We start from the raw sequence: 19136 nt of genomic DNA on the forward strand, positions 1-19136 counted from the left end.
TAGACCCACTGGGTCAGCGGCGCTGGGGTGGGATCCAGCAATCTGGGCTCCAGCAGCCTCCCGGGCACTTGATGCTTGACAGAGCTTGAGAACCCCCGCCTCCTGCCTTCCGCCTTCCTCCTGCTTGCATTTTACTAATTCTAGTAGGAAACTTCAGATTTCAGGTCATTTTGTGCCATTTCGACCATTGCACAAATAATTTTTATAGGCAGTATAAAGCATCAGGATAATTTCCAGAGCTCAGTGAACTGTCTTATCCACGATAAAATGAGATGTAATGAGCATATGGATAAAGGGACAAATAACCCATCAGCCCATCTCAATCAGGAGGGTTAGATTCTTCCTGGGGATGGGGACAGAAGTTTTTCTGATAATGCAAATTTTAAAATGCTGGTAGAGATATAGACAAACAGTACTTATGAATATTAAACAGACTTGGAGAGCCTAAATGGTCTTCCAGTTAATCATGCTTGGAATTACCAAGCATTAGGTATCCCAGCTAATTCCTTAGAATGATGATGGACACCTGGAGCTCATGACATTATTGTTCGTACTTTTGTGTCTGTGTTTGAAAAGGTCATAGTAAAAAAAATTTAGTCTTGAAAGTGGCAGCAGTATCCTCTCCTTGTGTTATAGGCAACCAATTCACATGGTCTCACTTTTATCACTGCCCATCTGGGTCACAAATGAGATCAATAATGAGTTTGTTGTGCCTATTTGATAATTTTAATTTTTTTATTATGTGTGTGGATATGTGTGTGTCTTACGTCTATGTAGATAGAATGACATGTAGGTGGATAGATGGATGGATTAAAGATAGATAGTTAGATAAGCTATAGTTATTAGTGTTAATGTTGAAAAAATTTCCAAAAGCTAAGATACATGTTCGGTCTATACATTGTTGCTACCTGTGTCAGTTGGAAAATCTTTTAGAGAAACAATTTCACAAGATCCATTTATAGTATCACTAGATGTTAGAATATTTGTACACACAGGGCTGGGATGTAGCTCAGTAATAGAGCACTTGCCTAGCATGTGAAAAGCCCTAGGTCTGATTCCTGATACCACAAAGAAAAAAAAAAGAATATTTGTACACCTAAAATTGATTTGTTCGAATTTATCCTAAAAGAGGAGAATTCTTATTTCAGAAAAAGATTCAACACAGGAAGGTAGTCCTCCCAGCACTTCTGGCATAGTCGCATAAAGCCCTGGAAATCCCTCGGTGACTGGTCGTATGGAGATAGCTAAGTAAATGTCCAGATGTTCGTCAGTGTGATCATTAAGATGATGACTATGCAAAGTATGCTTAGATAGGAAGAAAGAAAACAAGACACAAATTTGATACGTGGTAGGATTTACAACCGTTAAACTTGCACACAGAAAACTGTTTCTCTTAGGGTGATGTGATCCGTGCCTGATTTCTTTTTCTCCCATTTTTGTTTTTCAATGGAAATATGCATGTAGCAGTCAAGACAGGGGAATTCCCGGAGCAATTGTTCTCCAAAGCAGGTTAGGCCTTTGGGACCTGGCAAAGGTCCTTAGAGTCCATAAGGAACCTAATATTTTAAGAGTGACCACATCCTGAGAGGAGGGAGCAGTGTCACCTCTCAGTGTCACCAAAGCTTCTTACCCCCAGCCGCCTTCACAAGATCCAGTGTCACAGGCTGGTGCAAGGAAGCCAGCTCCGTGGTGTCCCCTCCCAGTGTCGTTTCTGTGGCAATTTCAACTGTTAGAGGGGATTCTGGTCATCCGACTGCCTCCTTGCCCTCAGGAAGCAGACCTGGCGCTGGCACTGAGCCCCTCCCCCCAGGCTGTCCTGTCCAGGACTTTGAACATACTTGGAACCTCAGGAATCACAGGGGTCTCCCTGGGATGTCTTGAGTCGAATGGCAGCTGTGTCATTATTCCACCCACTGGGAACCTGTCGCGGAGCTGCTTCCCACAGCCTCAGCTTGAACGTGCCAAATAAATGCATGTTCAGAGAACCCGGGGCCATCCCATAATGCAGCATTACCACTGCGCCCCACCCCCCTTCCCAGCTGAAGACTCTCATTTCGGCTGGGTGCTTTCCACCACATCAGCCTTGGCCTCTGCACAGTTCCTGTGTTCTTACTAATCACTGGTGATTGTATTGTTAATCCCAATTATAAAATCATCTCCTGCCATCGGAGACACCAAACTAAAAGAGGCTGAATGAAAAGAAGAAAGAAAACAGCCCAGTGTTCAAGTGCCAGGGCTTCCTATTGTCTGCTCCAGATTGATTTTGTGCACACTAGTTATTCTTTTGTTAATGTTCAGAGAAGGTTCAGGTCCCAACACCAAATGAGTGTCCTGAGGTCCGATGCTATCCAAAGCCTGTCGGTTTGCAGATTACCCTGCTGGACACACATTTCACTGAGCCAGTTCTAAGGGGGTCCTGGGCCACCATGTCTCACGGAGGTGTAAAGTCAGAACTGTGGGGGGACATAGCAAAAGCAAAGGGTTGACTCTGGAGTCACCTCGCTTTCACCTTTCTTCCCGGGCTGGGTCAGGTGATAGCTGGCCTGGCCCCCCCTCTTCCGAGTAGGACGACTTTGTCTTGCATCTGGGTGTTCATTCACTGACTGGAACAGCTTTTAGACCTCTTTAAAAATTAATTGTACTTTGATGTCTCATTATCTAAGACCCCCCTGGGCTAACGTGAAATCACACTGAGGGGACTCTGATCTGACAAGTGGCCATTGCATGGAGCCTTTGATCCTCTGCCCCTCGGGATGCTGGGTTGTAAACAGGACCCGCGTTGTTGTGATTGCTGGTTGGCATGGGGAGAACCCTGGCACTAGCAGCATCCTTGGACTGCTGCAGCCTGTTGGGTGGAGCTCAGAGCTTGGCTGAGTGTTTCTCCACCTAGAGGTCCCCACGGCAGAGGTGAACAGGACATGGGATGAGCGTCTCCCGAGGACCCTGGAGTACCATGTACTCTGTGCTTGTTGGGTGGCATGAAGCCCTTGCTCCCCCATTCCTGGTGTCTCAATCTCTGAGGCCCACTGAGGTCTTCCAGCTTTTTAAAAATCAGGAGAAGGGCTGGGGATGCAGCTCTGTGGTAGAGCATATTCCTAGCATGGGTGAGGCCCTGGGTTGAATTCCCAGCACTATACACATACACACACAAAACGATCAGAAAGAAAACTTAATTTTAATTCGCTTCCATTTAAAAAACACACGGAACAGTGTATTGCTTATGAGAAAAATGGAGAAACAGCAGGTGAGTGGCCGAGGATTGTTGGAAGGAGCTGTCCTGAGGGTCGGACGGCCTGTGTCTAAAGATAAACAAAAGTTCGAAAAGCCAAAGAATGGAAGTCAGCTTTGGACACTGACCTTGGTAAAGATGGTTCAGAGGGCTCTGAGGGTGACCCTTCCCTGGTAGTACACATCTAACCCTGTGGCCTTCTCTCTGGCAGATGGGGAGCTCTCCATATCCAACGAAGATGACTCCCTGGAAAACGGACCGTCCCTCAGCTCCAGCCAGCTGTCCCTGCCCGCCCTGTCCGAAATGGAGCCAGTCCCCATGCCGAGGGATCCCTGCTCGTACGAGGTGCTCCAAGCTTCAGACATCATGGATGGGCCAGGTAATGCCCCGGGCAGAGTCACAGCGCAGCACCCCCCGGGGGTCACTCTGGGGACCTCTGCCAGGGCTGGACGTCAGGTTCCACTCTAGGCCACCTAAGTATAAAGATCTGGATATTTAGATCAAACTGACCTCATAGGAGTGCTTCCTACATCCTGAATCTAAGAACATGAGAAGAGTGTTTACACGTTGTTCTACAGTTTTAAAAAGATCTTTCTGTAACTGCCATCATTTTAAAGGAGATGTGTCTAGTTTTTGTGATATTGACAATTTAAAGTATCATTGTCTCATTTTCTTACACTCATCTCTGTTATGAAGGTGAAGAATCCCCACATTTCTGTATAAATTAGTGCTGATCTAATTTGCCTGTTCACAAGGCCTGGCCATACCCCTAAATCTCTAGCTCCAGCGTACTGATTAATGGTTGTATCAGTTTACTGGATACAACTCATTTAATGGTTGATTAAATCACATGCAATTTAGTGGTTAAAGTTTGAGCCTGTTGATGGGTGAATTTTGATGCCCTCTGACCACGGCCTCCCTCTTTGGTCCACAGTCACTCCTGTGGCCAATTCTCAGTTCTCAAGGGGTTTGCACAGTGATACCGATGAGCCCTGAGATGGCGTCTCCCAACAGGTAGGACTGGTACATGTGTCAGGAGACCCATCTAGGGCAAGGAACCTCTTGGCATACCTGGAGGATGGGCAGAGAGGCCACCTCCCTTCTGTTTCCCGTGTGCAGACTCATATCCACAGCGGGAGGCCGGGGGCATGGGGTGGTTCACAGAGCTCATTCCTGTGCTTTGCTGTGGGACTTGGCAAGTCCCGGCCACATTGGCGTGCTCATCACATTGACTGGTAATAAGAATGTCCCTTGAGACGGGGAGAATTTAGTGCTCACAGGGATTCTTGGCAAAGCATTTCTGCTGTGATCTCCAGATAGAGGGAGAAAAGGAGGGCGGCACAGGGGAGGAGTCGTTGACAAGCTTGCTCATGGGGACAGTGATAGAGGACGAAAGAGGATATGCGGTTGAGTTTATTCTCCCCTCCAGGGAATTTTCCAAAGACAGTGATTTATTAAATGTCCCACCTTCCTTATGACATTGCATCAGGTGGATGTGATTGTTTTAGTGAAATCTGTCATCCCAGAGAAGTCGTGGAATCTCACTCTGTCACACCCAGGCTGCCAACTTGGTAGGAAGGCGTGTGCTGTCCCCACCCACCATGACAGCTCCCAACTTGAGCCCATCCCACAGTCCCCCTGGGGAAGGGAAAAGTCTGGCCCATTGCAGAGCAAAGGGAAATGGAGAGAACTGAACCAAGTCCACAGGATTCTGGCAACAAGAGGAGTGGGGGTGAGGTGAAAAGAGGTGTCCCCGAGCATCTTGGGCTCATGGATTTGTAGGAGCAGGCCGGCAGGAGGTGTCCTGACAACCAGCCTCCCTGGAGGCTGAGGCTCAGTGCTGACCGCTGGAGGCCAGAGGACCAGCACTCAAGGCCTGCAGTTTCTATGTAAGCCTTCCACGCTGTCTGCAGAACCTGGCATCCCAGAACTGAGTGCAAACACAGAGGAGGACCCAGGGGTGACACCCGGACTGCACCAGCACCCTCCTTCTTCCCCCCAAAGGGCACACGGGCCTTGCGCAGGGCCAGCACTTGGTTCTGCTCTTGTTGGGCAGAGCTCTTTATCCTTGACCTGTGCACTTTCCCTGCTGTTAGGTTGTCACATCACTGAGCATCCACAGACAGTGACAAATGCCAAGTTTGAACTGGTGACATGTATGACCAGCAAATGTCCTTCCTCCTCTGCTTTCTCCCTCTCGATCCTCCCCCCCCCCACTTCTTTCTTCCTCTGCCTTCCCTCTGCCTCCCTCCACGACCCCTCTGCCTGGTCAGCTTCCCAGTGTCCTCGCTTTAGCTATCCACGTGCGTGTGACAGCCTACGGCAGTGGTGTTCTGCTCTCTTGCTAGCGGGGCCACGTCCCTGTCCTGTGTCCTGGCTGTCCCCCGCCATCCCGGCCCCTGCTCTGCATCTGTGTAATGTCTCCTGTGTATCATGTGGTTGTCCCCTCAGTGTCTGAAGAGAGTCCCTCTGCCAGTGAGTCTGGAGTCCTCCTGTCCCAAGATCCTACCGCCAAACCAGTCCTGCTACTGCCCCCCAAAAAACCTGCTGCTTTCTCTGGAGACCATGAGGAGACCCCAGTGAAGCAGCTGTCCCTTCTCAAGCAGCCCCCGGCCCTGCCTCCCAAACCCACTACCCGGATTGCCAACCACTTAACAGGTGAGTGGAGACATCCTCGGGGGACCCCCAGCCCTTCCTTCCCTTCAAGGGATAACGTCTTTCTCTCTTTCTCTTTGGATCCGAGGCCTGAAGGCCCCGCTCTGGGGTGGCTGTCTTGTGGGATGTGTGGGTGTTTCTCTATGTGTCTCGGTACATGCAGCCATGACCAGGATTTGTGTCTGTGTCAAAGCATTTGATAGGCACCTGCCAGCCATCTGCCAGGAGCCCTCAGTCCTGTGTATCTGTAAATATGTGCGTGGCATCCATGTGACTGATGCAAGATTAGTTGCCTGGGCCAATAGATTCGGCATCAGACGTTGGCAGAGATAAAGAATAGTGCCTAGTTTCCTTCATAATGAGTGTGTCAGGCTTTTAAATGTTGTGTCTCTAACTTACGGATCTAAATACCAGTAGAGTTCTATTAAAATTCTTTTCAGGGGCTGGGGGTGGAGCTCAGTGGTAGAGCACTTGCCTAACGTGCAAAGCCCCAGGTTTAATCTCCAGCATGACAAAAAAATAAAATAAAATAAAAAATAAAAGATAAAAAAATTCATTTCAGTACTGTCTTTTCTCTTTAAAAAGGAAGGAAGAAAACCAGAGTCAATAGTCTGTAAAGTATTTGGGAATTGCTTTCAGAGGAAGAATAAGCTAGAAATATTGTCCTCACATGGATTCTGATTTTATTCTTCCTGAGGGGTTAATGAATGCATCCACGGTTGTTAAGCTGGGTACGCAGTGAAATTGCTTTTCACCACACATTGACACCTGAGTCGGATACCACCTTGTGACCAGAGGTTATAGTATAATCAGATACTTAAAGATTTTAGAGAACCTTGATCATAATCCTAGCTGTTTCCAATCATGTGTTTGGTATTTTTAAAGTTTATTTATTTATTCTAATTTGTTACACATTATAGCAGAATGCATTAAAATTCATATTACACATATAAAACACAATTTTTCATGTCTCTAGTTGTACACAAAGTAGAGTCATGCATGTACTTAGGTTAATGATGTCCCTCTCATTCCACCATCTTTCCTACACCCATAACCCCTTCCTTCCCCCTCCTCTTTGCCCTATCCAAAGTTGCTCCATTCCTCCCATGCTCCCCTTCACCCTCATTATGGATCAGCATCCACATATCAGAGAAAACATTTGATCTTTGTTTTTTTTGGAATTGGCTTACTTCACTTAGCATAATATTCTCCAACTCCATCCATTTACCTGCAAATTACATGATTTTATTCTCTTTTAATGCTGAGTAACATTCCATTGTATATGTATACCACAGTTTCTTTATCCATTCATCTATTGAAGGGCATCTAGGTTGGTTCCACAGTTTACCTATTGTGAATTGTTCTGCTATAAACATTGGTGTGGCTGCATTACTATAGTATGCTGTTTTTAAGTCCTTTGGGTATAAACTGAGGAGTGGGATAGCTGGGTCAAATGGTGGTTCCATTCCAAGTTTTCCAGGGAATCTCCATACTGCTTTCCAGATTGGTTGCATAAATTTGCAGTCCCACCAGCAATGTATGAGTGTGCTTTTCCCCCCACATCCTCTCCAGTACTTATTGTTGTTTGTATTCTTTTTTTAGAGAATTTTTTAATATTTATTTTTTAGTTTTCATTGGACACTCATCTTTATTTTTTTATTTGTATGTGGTGCTAAGGATTGAACCCAGTGCCCCGCGCATGCCAGGCGAGCACGCTACTGCTTGAGCCACATCCCCAGCCCGTGTTGTTTGTATTCTTAATAACTGCCATTCTGACTGGAGTGAGATGAAATCTTAGAGTAGTTTTGATTTGCATTTCTCTAATTGCTAGAGATGTTGAAATTTCTTCATATATTTGTTGATCAATTGTATATCATCTTCTGAGAAGTGTCTGTTCAGTTCCTTACTCCTTTTATTGATTGGGTTATTTGGTTTTTTAAGATTATTTTTAAGATTTTTGAGTGCTTTATATATCCTAGAGATTAGTGCACTATCTGATGTTTGTGTGGTAAAAATTTTCTCCCATTCTGTAGGCTCTCTCCTCACCTCACTGATTATTTATTTTACTGAGAAGAAGCTTTTCAGATTGAATCCATTCCATTTATTGATTCTTCATTTTATTTCCTGGGCTATAGAAGTCTTGTGAAGGAAGTCGGGGCCTACTCCGACATGATGAAGATTTGGGCCTACATTTTCTTCTATTAGGTGCAGGGTCTCTGGTTTAATTCCTAGGTCCTTGTGCATGGTGAGAGAGAGAGGGGCTCAGTTTCATTTTGCTGCATATGGATTTCCAGTTTTCCCAGCACCATTTGCTGAAGTGGCATCTTTTGTGTTTGATATTTTTCTAAAGAGTTCCTACAGCATTTTATAGCATGCAGTGGGGCTGGTGGTAGGCAAGAATATACCCCTCTCTTTTAATAGAAAACTGAAGTCCAAGAAAAATAGGTCCTTTTCCAGGCTGACAGGAATTGTTCAGGAGCAGCATGATGCGACCCTGAGTTTTTCACCTCCTGCAGCGGCAGATGCTGTTCCTGTCCTAGTGGGGCATCTGTCCGACTTCAGCACAGACTTGCTCCAGACTGCTCTGCTCATGCATAGTCCAACCCAGTTGTGTATTTGTGGCAAATGTCCCTCTAAAGGGACTGTTCAACACATTAGTAGCCCTCCGGTTCAAGGCCCAGGAGTTTAAATCACAAAGGACAAATAGCCCCCCATGCTTTGATCTGAGAGATGCCTGCTGCCCATGTCTCTCTAGAATAAAAATTGAATACTGCTGTACGTGTGATCTTACCACCTGCTTTTAGTGCTTAATGATACATTGTGAGCTGATTCTCATGTTAGTAAATATTTAGTATATAATATTTATATAGTAAGTATTCCACAATGTGATTTTCTTAGCTGCTTGGTGTCCATCAAGAATTACTGGGTGGGCACTGCCTTCTGTCTTGTAAAACCCCAACAGTGAACACCTACAATAGCCTACATCAATCTTTATAAGCATGTCCAGGTTTCCCTCATTTATCTCTAGGACTAGAATTGCCAAGTCAAAATTTACTTGACTTTTAAACCTCTGGTATCAAATTTCTCTTAAGAAAGGTTAAATATTGTCCAAAATAAACCCCTACATGACACGGAACACATTTTTTTTTTTATCCAACAGCCTTACTATAGACAGAATACTGCACTAAGTATCAAAGTGAATTCTGCTCTGTGACAAGTTAATGGAGACATGTACAGTGAGCCCTCCCTGGGCCTGGGTTCTGTATCCGTGACTCAACCAACACAGATCAGAAATATCTGGGGGGAAAACAATCATTTCTACACCAAAAGAGTACCAACTTTTTTCCTTATCATTATTCCCTAAATAATACCATATGACTCTTTACAGAATACGTTGTAGTAGGTATTATGGGTCATCTAGAGATGATTTAAAGTGCACGGGAGAGTATGCAAAGGCGGCACCCTTTTCTTTAAGGAACTTGAACATCTGTGGGTTTGGGTATCCATGAGGGTCCTGGAACCAGTGCCCCACAGGTAGCACGGGACAGCTGAATTACCTGGATATAGCAAATAGAGTGCTCCGGCACCTGAACCTGTGGTTCAGGGCAGCCTCACAAAGGGGCTCCTGGAGAAGGCTGAGGGTCATTTATGGAGAAGGAGAGAAAGGATTCCAGGAAAGAAGACCCTGGGCTCCGAGTGACCGTGTTGGGGTCATTGAAGAGTTGCCTGAGCTGGGGTTCTCGGCTGTACGGAGAGACAGGGTCCCTAGGTAAGGGCGTGTGGAGATCCAGATCCCCTTCCCTGGGCAGGGGAAAGCCTTCGGAGGTTTACGAGCACCAGGTGGTAGGACAGAAACTACCCTTTCCCAGGTCACTGCGTAGAACGAGCAGAAAGAGGAGAAGGTCGAAGGCCAGTTAGAGAAGTGACGGAGGCAGCTCTGGGCTGTGTACTCCAAAACTGCTGGTAGAATGAAGCGGAATGACCTGAGCCGGGGAGGCTGCTCCCTCCGGCCTTTGCAGTCTGAGCTGACAGGCCTCTGGGGCAGCAGGAAGAGCGCAGACCAGGGTAAGGCGTCAGAGAATCCCGGAACTCAGCACACCCTCTGATTTAGCTAGTTACCTAATGGTTGGAGCCCCTCTGGAGCTCAGCCATGGGCTCTGGAGCTGGAGTGGCTGCTGTCCATGGGACTCTGTGTCTAAGAGACTGAAAAAAGTCAGCACAGTCTCTCTGGCCTCCCTACTCCTTCCCCAGGAGGGTAGACTATTCTCTCTGAGTATCACCGCCAAACGACTTGCATCAAGTGCACGGAAACAGCTCAGTGGTAGAGCGCTTGCCTAGCACATGTGAGGCACTGTGTTCGAACCTCAGCACCACCTAAAATAATAGATAAATAGGATTAAGGTATTTTGTCCATCTACAACTAAAAAAATATTTTAAAAAATACATTGTATCCTTGCTGTATACCTGGTAGTGTCTTAAATATGGTAAAAAAAAAAAAAAAAAAAAAAAGAATAACATCTTTGGAGAGATCTATGGTGTGCGAGTTTATTACTATCCTTTTGGGTCTAAACTCATTAAACTTATTTAATTTTTATAAGTGAGCGATCAGTCATAGTGAATCTGCATCACCAAGAGGCAGCTCCATTAACCCTGTTCTGTTACTAATTACTCTAGAGACATCTGGCCCATGTCAGAAGGAATTAATAAACTCGGAATTCCAGAGCTGTAAATGGAGACGTATGAGTGTGAGCATGTTCTCTGTGTCTTGTTCTGTTGACATGTTTGAAAGGAAAACACAGGATAATTGAAAGACCCCAGGGGTGATTAAGAGAGAGTGACAGTGGTTAATGATCTGGATGGATATGCTGGAGGAAATAAGGCCCTGGACCAGAGCTGCTTCCAAGTTCACGATCGAGGAGTGGCATTCAAAATCATCCCTACCTTGACCTTTGCTTCCACTCTCCCAGGAAGACACAGTGAGCTTGCAGAATATTTGCCATTCTTCTCTGCTCTTCAGCCTGGCTGAGAGAGGCTCTCTCAGACCATCTTCTTCTCTTGTTCTCTCCCATCTCATCTTCCCCACCATCAGCCTGCACAGTGGCATGTAATACAGGGTCAGGAGTTTTGGGGTATCCAATTCCTGCCTTTATGGAAGTAAATTCTCCAGCGAAGCTGGTTGTGTTCTGAATTTGCTCTGAGGTGAATGAATCTCAAAATAGATTCTTATTAGAATGATAGATGTCCCCCCAAAAAAGGGCAGAGACCCCAGTCTTCTACCTAAGTGTTCATCAGTCACCTCTCAGGCATCCTGACCCCAAAATCCAATGTTAAGCATTAAATGAACAACCCACACCTTCTCCATAAAGTACCCTGTAACGACAGTCCAATGAAGACAAATCCCGGCCAGGCATGTGGCACACACCTGTAATCCCGACTATTCAGGAGGCTGAAGCAGAGGATCACAAGTTCAAGTCCAGCCTGGGCAAATTAGGGAGACCCTGTCTCAAAATATTTTTTTTTTAAAGGGCTGAAGATGTAGCTCAGTGGTAGAGTGCTTGCCTACTGTGCACAAGACCCCGGTTCAATCCCTTGCCAAGAATAATCACTGTAGGCCAGGCACAGTAGCACACTCCCATTATCCCAGTGATTCAAGAGACTGAGGCAGGAAGATCATGAGTTCAAAGCCAGCCTCAGCAACTTAGCAAGGCCCTGAGCAACTCAACCAGACCCTGTCTCAAAATAAAATATAAAAAAGGGATAGGGATGTTAAGTACCCCTGGGTTTAATCCCTGGTACTGAAAAAAGGTCAATTTACTTGATAGCTCTGTTTCACAGCTTGACATTCACAACTGTGTTAATAATGGCAGCCAAAAATTTAAGAACTTGATCATGCCGCATTCAGTCCTGTGATGTAGATACCTCATTCTTACCTCCTTTACATCTAAGATGAAAGCAAATTTGGAGAAGTTAAATGACTTAACCATGATTCCACAGAGAAAGAACCCTAACCCATTCTGTTTAACTCCAAATCCTCACTTATAATCATTAGTTTATACCAAGATGCTTATTCCATTGTTTTTTTAAAAATCATCAGCTTTCTTTCTTTTTTAGCTTTGTATGTATTAATCCAATTAATAAGTTCGAAAATCTGCTTCTTTATTTTAATGACTTACATTAGTTTCCTTAGGCTACTCTTAAAAAAAAAATGAGACAGACTGGGTGGATTAGACAACAGAAGTCTATTTTCTTCAGTCCCAGAGGCTAAGAGTCCAGGATCAAGGCCTGGCACATTTCACATCTGGTCGGACTCTCTCCCTGGCTCTTAGACCTGCTGCTTTCTTACTTGCAGGGGGAAGAGAGAGAGAGGGAGGGAAAAAGAGAGAGAGAGAGAGAGAGAGAGAGAGAGAGAATCTGGTGTCTCTTCTTATAAAGACACTAATCCTATCAAGTTAGGATCCCAACCTTATGACCTTGCTTAATTAGTTCCTACTCCAAATATGGTCACTCTGCGGTTAACCCTTCATCATATGAATATGAGGCGAGGTGGGGACACAATTCAGTCCACAATTCACAAATGTTCTCTAGTCTTTTAAAAATAAGTAGTGTCCTCAAAGCACTTGGTTACAACAGGAGGATCTTGAGTTAAGTCTGATTGGATTTCAAAGAACAGACCAGAAGGATGCTCCCTTGGTAACTGTGGTTTTTGAAAGCGTTCTGGCCCTTTAGGTGATGCCCAGTGGAGCACACCTGCAGGTGGGCACATAGAAGAGGCTGAGGAAAGCACATTTACTATCCCCACAGGTCCAGGGACGGCAACATCGCAGAGCACACCATGCAGGGCTACTTAAAGGGGGGGGGAGCCTTGGAACAATCAGGGGTCAGAAAGGGGGAGCCAGGGGAAAGCCGAGGCCAGAGCCTTTCCTGGGGTTTCTGCAGGAAACCATTTAGGATTTAGCTACTTTGAGTAATTTCAACCAGCCTTGTTGCTTAAGGGCGGCCCCGGGTTGCCTGGTGCCTGGCCCTGGTGGAGGAGGGGTCTGGCTGTCCTTTACATGTGAAAGTCATGCTCCTGGCCACCCCTAACAACAGGCTAGACCCAGTCAGAAAAACTCACAATATACAGAACATTTAAAATGTGCATAGAAGGAATTGACTTTTTATAGCGATTTCTCCGTGTTTTTCCAATCTTGGTTTTCTTTTCTCAAAATGCAGACTTTCTTTTTCCTGTAATATCTGTATGGGTTATTTATTGATCAAAACTTTTTAAAAATGTATTCTAATTTGTTATATATAACAGCTGAATGCATTTCAGTTCATATTACACACACAGAGCACAATTTTTCATGTCCCTGGTTGTACACAGAGTCAAAGCACATTTTTAAAGGGTGCTTGCTGCTCTGAATTCTACAACCAGAGCAAGATTGTAGCAAAATGCCTGTTTCTCTTTTTTCTTTTAATTTCTCCTCCCTCCTCCTCCTCCTCCTCCTCCTCCTCCTCCCCCTCCCCCTTCTACTCCTCCTGCCCCTCCTCCTCCTTCTCCTCCTGTTCCTCCTCCCCCTCCTCCTCCTCCCCTCCTCCTCCTCCTCCTCCTCCTCCTCCTCCTCTTCTTCTCCTCCTCCTCTTCTTCTTCTTGTAGCACTGTTCTGTTGGAGATTTAATTGACTCAGCAATCACATTTGGAGGGCCCACTCTGTGCAGGTGTTCTGCTAAGCCCTCATGTTGCTAAGGCAGCTGCAGGCAGTAATTAGCTACGGAAAATGTTCATTGTAAGGAGGGAGACAAAGGGCCCTAAAGAAATTCAAATAAGAAGAGGTCAGATGCTTTTGGAGGGATCCAGAAGAGGATCACCACAGGAAGTGTTTAAGTCGGGCCTTAGGGGTGAGTTCAGTTTTGACAGGTAGGTGTTGAGAAAGAGCTTGTTCTTCAACAACAAGCAGAACAGACATGGCACCTGAGTATGAGGCATGTCGTGCTCGAGAGATAACAAACAGTCCTGCGTGATAAGGATGCAGGATTCTTGTAGCGTAGTCATGAAAGTGGGGGCTGAGAAGTGTGGCAAAGGGAAATTGGGAAGCCTCGGATGCCAGGTGGGGTCTTTAGCTTGGTAGGAGAGAGTGGCCTCCTGTGTGGACTCTGAGCATCAACTGCTAGATTTTAGCACCTCCCCTCGATCTTCTTGGGAAAGAAGTGGACATTGATGCTCTTGAACGGATGTGCAACTCCATACATAAATGTAACCAGAGGGATATTTAGCATCCACCTGAAATCCACCCATTGCCCTTGTTATTCCTCTTTGATGTTTAAAAACGTCCAGGGAGGCCGGGCGCAGTGGCGCATGCCTGTAATCCCAGTGGCTTGGGAGGCTGAGGCAGGAGGATTGCAAGTTCAAAGCCAGCCTCAGCAACTTAGTGAGGCCCTAAGCAACTCCCTGAGACCCTATCTCAAAATAAAATACAAAAGGGCTGGAGATGTGGCTCAGTGATCAAGTGACCCTGAGTTCAATCCCCAGTACCTTAAAAAAAAAAAAAAAAGTCCAGGGGAATCTTCACAAGGGTAGGAATTCAGTGGGCCTTGTTTCTTGCTGGGTTTTTAGCTAACGCTGCCCAGCAGAGAATAGGAGTCCTTCAGAAGAGGGAGGCCCCTGCTGCTGAAGGCCCTTCTGGATGGGTTGGAGGATCATTTGCTCGAGAGTTCAAAGCAGGATACTTGCTTCTTTAGGGAAAGTAAGCAGAATATTCTCCAGCTCTGAATCCTGCCATACATGAAATCCCACTCCTCCGCATTCTGTAATGTTCACAGGAAACATGGAAAAGCCACCTTGTATAGTATCTTGTAGTCACTTGCCAGGTGACAGCCTCCCATTGGCCAAACTCGTGGTCCAGCCCCAGGTCCCAGGGAGTGCCCCAGGAAATTCAGGGAGAGTGGGCGTGCCTTCCAGACCCACACTTCAGGTGGTTTGACCAGCCACCAGCCATCAATGCAGGGTGTGGCCTCCAATGATGAATATATACATCAGAGATATGTTTATTTCTATATATTTATAAATGCACCGGAGAGAGTCAAGGTGAGGGATGAGCTGCAGCCATCTTATTTTCCCTTTACAGTACTTCTGTGGGCCGTGTTTGGACTGAGATTTGTCCCTTCACCATGACTATCCTACCTCTTAGTCATTCTACCAATGGCCTAGGTAGTGTTTTCTTGCGCCTGATCTAAATTTATATCCTTCGAACTTCACGGCCCTATCTGTCATTCTAGTGCTGGGAGAGCGCATGAGCAGCTCCCTGATGACCCTCCCGATTGTGACTGTGACTGGATTGCCTCTCAGCTCCCAGCTGAGTCCCAGACAGCAGCCATCCTGGGCCCGCCCTGTTGTGGGCACGTGGGATCTGGCCTCCTTTCAGCTGGCCGTCCCTGGACCTCTCAACTTCCATATGTCTGTCCTGCAGCAGGCTCAGATGTCACAGCTCAGTGACCAGTTGCATGGCCCTCTCCTGTCCTGCTCTGTCTGCTCTGGATAGCACTGGTCCTTGGCTACAAAAATACACAATATATTTTTTTTACATAGGTGATTTATAATGTCTAAAAAAAATACGCAGTGGTCTTATCGACAGCTATGACGGCCACATGCCATCCTGGTCTGGAGGAGAAAGCCAGATCTGAGGCATTGGACATGAGCTCCATTCTGTACCCTTGTTTCTCTCTGCACCAACCCTCTCACCTCAGGGGACCAGCCAGCACATTTTGCCTCTGACGGAAGCAAAGTGCCAGGCCACCTTATTATAGTCCTTCGGGGGGCCTGGTGTGCTGAAGGAATCGATAGAGCTCTCTGAGCTGCCTCGCGCAGGCAAGGAGGGATCTCATCCAGCAGGTCAGTGATGCCGGACTTTGATTTCAAAGTTCTAAGTACATTTCTGGTTGCCCTCCGTGCTTTCAGGTTTAAAGCCCATATCTATGAGAGGAGATCAAAGCATCTAAAACACTGAAATCAGGTGCCAAAGGACTGAGAAATTGTTACAACGCCTTTGTTCATTAGGCACTAAGTGCTACTATCCCTGACAGGTCCTGGTGATGCATGAACAGTTACAAAGGGCTCCTACAGCAGGTGCCAATTGAAAAGTTCATTTGTGGTAGTGAGAAGAGAAGCTAGAGGTGTCAAAAATTCTTAGAACTAGAAGTGTTTCAGATTTTTTTTAGATTTTATACTATTTGCACATATACACAATAAGCTATCCTGGAGATGGGACCCAGGTCTATATACAAAACTCATATGTGTTCCATATACACCTGGTTCACTTAGCCTGATAGTAATTGGGTGGGACGGGGTGGGGGGGGTTGAACCCTCACTCATGCTAGGCAAGTGCTCTACCACTGGGCTACGTTCTCAGTACTTTCTGTTTTATTTTGAGACAGGTTTTTGTCTCCTGTTTCTTAAGATAGTATGGCCACCTCGTTGCTGAGGCTGGCCTCAAACTTGTGATCCTCCTGCCTCAGCTTTCTGAGTCGCTGGGACTACAGGTGTGAGCCACCCCAAGCGACTCCTGATAGTGACTTTATACAGTATTTTTAGTGCACTTGCAATTTGACTACAACCTGTCACACGAGGTCAGGAGTGGGATCTTCCACTCCCGGCATCATATCAGCACTTCGAATTTCAGACTGGTGACGTTCCACCTGTATTCATTTAGCCCACACTTTTCTCACTCATGGCCCACAGTCCTGTGGCCCCAGAACTGACTACGGAAGTAATCCTGCACTTTTGTGTCCTTGTCTGAAGTCATAAGCCATAGCTATGTCATTGCTTGGAAATAAGACCATCTTGGATTTTATGGCTCTGTGACACGGTTTGGGTTTATTTTCCTTGTTCCCTGCAAATCAAATGCTCTCTCTTTTTCTTTCTTTTTTTTTTTTTTTTCGGCTTCTTTCACTCCATCAACTGAGACAGCTTTATGAACACCCCACATCCCTGTCAATCAGGCTGCAGGAGGACACAGTGTATACTGTACTCTAGCAGTCCCCATTGCCATAGGCACTACCCATGCAAGAGGCAGAGTGTCCCCCAACATGGGGAGACAGCCCAGATCGTGTCGATACAAAGCATTTTGTTCAGCAAGGTGCTGTCCAGGGTAAAGGCAGCATTTTTATCCCCGGATTTTTAAAGGTGAAGAGACTGAATTGTAAAAAGGCTAGATACCTTTCCCAGCTAGTTGATGGCAAGGAATGTGGGTTTTCTGATTCCAAGTTCCATGTTCTTTCCCATGGGCTCTCAGTAGGTGAGTGGTGTGCCCCAGAGAACCTTGAAATGTGGGCCACTCCCCAGTGTCTCGTGGCAAACATGAAGAACTGCGAAGATGCTCAACTAGACGCCTCTTAGCTCAACTGCTTGCCCCGCTTGCCCATTGCCACTGGGTTTTGTCACCTGTTTCTGAGACAGTACGGCCACCTGGCAAGTGCACCCCTGAGTTCCATCCCCATTCTGCAAAAAGAAAGGCTCTTTAGGTAAACATAACTAAAATGTCCTTAAAGCATTTTAGAGCAAGTAAAATTGAAAGCTCTGCCCACATGCTGGGTGAGGTGGCAGATGCCTGTAATCCCAGCCATTCAGGAGGCTGAGTCAGGAGGATCTCAAGTTCAAAGCCAGCCTCAGCAAAAGCGAGGTGCTAAGCCATTCAGTGAGACCCTGTCTCTAAATAAAATACAGAATGGGGCTGGGAATGTGACTCGGTAGTTGAGTGCCCCTGAGTTCAATCTCCAGTACCAGAAAAAAAAAAAAAACTCTGCCCACAAGATATGACATGACTCACAAAATACTCCATGATAAATTATTTTTATAAATATAAAATTCAATTAGAAGTACCATTAGACAAATTAGTTTTAAAAATACCTTTTAATTGCACATACTAAACTTAAGGAAAATAATTTTTAGGTGAATTTATTGGAAGCAAATTAGCTTTTAGTAAACTGGCTTTGGGGCTAGTTGGTCTTTTACTATTCTACATGTGGGGACATAGGAATAGAAATTGGAAACCATCATCATGACCTTGGGGTGGACATTGGTCCCGATGCTGGATGGAACTGATATTGACCCGGCCATCGCGTGCTGGCATGTCCCAGCCTCGGGCAGCATCCCGCTGCAAGCAATTTAGTAGCCCTCAGGGCCTCCCAGCTCCATGTACAAGACAAGCCCCTGGGAAGCATTTTAAATCCAAATGCCTGGCCCAGAGATTCTGGTTCAGCCGGTCAGTCAGAAGGGAGGCCACCTCTTGTTTAGGGAGAGGGACAAGAGCAGGCTGCAGCCTGGCCCATTACAAATGCAGTGCTTGACCCTCCCGTATAATCCCCAGGGAGGAGGGTGGCATGAGTGTGATTCTGACATATTGCCCCCCACACCGCCTCACTGAACGGGGCTTTTGTGACCAGCACAAAACAGAAGAATTCCATGGGGCTGCTGATCACCAGGGTCATGAGGGTTCCAGGGAGGAAAATCCACAGAAGTGGGTCTCGAGTTGGGCATCAGAGGGCAAGTGCACTTCCGATCCTCAGGCAGGAGCAGGAACGGTGCTCTGGGAAGTCGGAGCAGGTGCAGCAAGCACCATGGAGAAGGGCTGATCATGGTGACAGGAGACCCAGCGCGGAGCCTGCCTGGCTGAGAAACCAGAGGGGGCCAGGAGGGCAGAATAGGAGACCCCCGTCGACCTAGACTGAGCTGCCCTTGGACTTGCAGCAGGGGCTGGGCCGTGTGGGACCCCAGCATGGCCAGCAGGTGCATTGGAGAGGCGTCTGGGTGGAGATGATTAGAGGCCTGGGACCTGTATCCACCCAAGAAAAGATGCCATCCCAGACTGGCATGGTGGTCCAGGGGACAGAGAATACCGAGGGAATACCCAGGAGAGATAGGTCGATGAAGGGTGGGCAGAAATTTGGAATGACAGAGGGTGTACAGCTGGTTCCAAATCTCACCTGCAGATCGGTTATGGAGAGTGACCTGGTGTTAAGATATTATGGAAATATAAAATAGGCATTGATTGCCCTGTTCACCTGAGCGTTGCAGGGGCTCCTCAGCGATGTGGTGTTGGAGAGAGATAGGGACCACCCAGCAAATTTGCAGAAAGCAGCCAGTTTCCACCTGATTTTAGTCTTTTTTCTTCATTTCTTCCCTTTTTACCAAATCCATTAAGCCAAAAGGAAAAATGATTCTAAGCGATTCGCCTTCATCCTCGGCCCTTATTTAATTTGTAGCCACGAGTAAGGAAAC

General features: G+C 46.4%; 1 protein-coding gene across 4 annotated transcripts in view; it reads left to right on the top strand.

Annotated features, from left to right (window-relative positions):
- LOC113179846 (phosphatase and actin regulator 1) overlaps window positions 1–19136 on the top strand; it is a 287810-nt gene that overhangs the window by 204012 nt on the left and 64662 nt on the right. For 3 of the 4 annotated variants that reach the window (XM_026384595.2, XM_026384593.2, XM_026384589.2), the window contains exons 4-5: window positions 3441–3608; window positions 5681–5887. In XM_026384595.2, the coding sequence (XP_026240380.1) occupies window positions 3441–3608; window positions 5681–5887 (375 nt within the window). The remainder of the gene's footprint in view (window positions 1–3440; window positions 3609–5680; window positions 5888–19136) is intronic. The other variant, XM_026384591.2, reaches the window with a different exon arrangement.

The sequence above is a fragment of the Urocitellus parryii genome, chromosome 8 (assembly GCF_045843805.1).
Source record: "Urocitellus parryii isolate mUroPar1 chromosome 8, mUroPar1.hap1, whole genome shotgun sequence".
NCBI classification, from domain to species: Eukaryota; Metazoa; Chordata; class Mammalia; order Rodentia; family Sciuridae; genus Urocitellus; species Urocitellus parryii.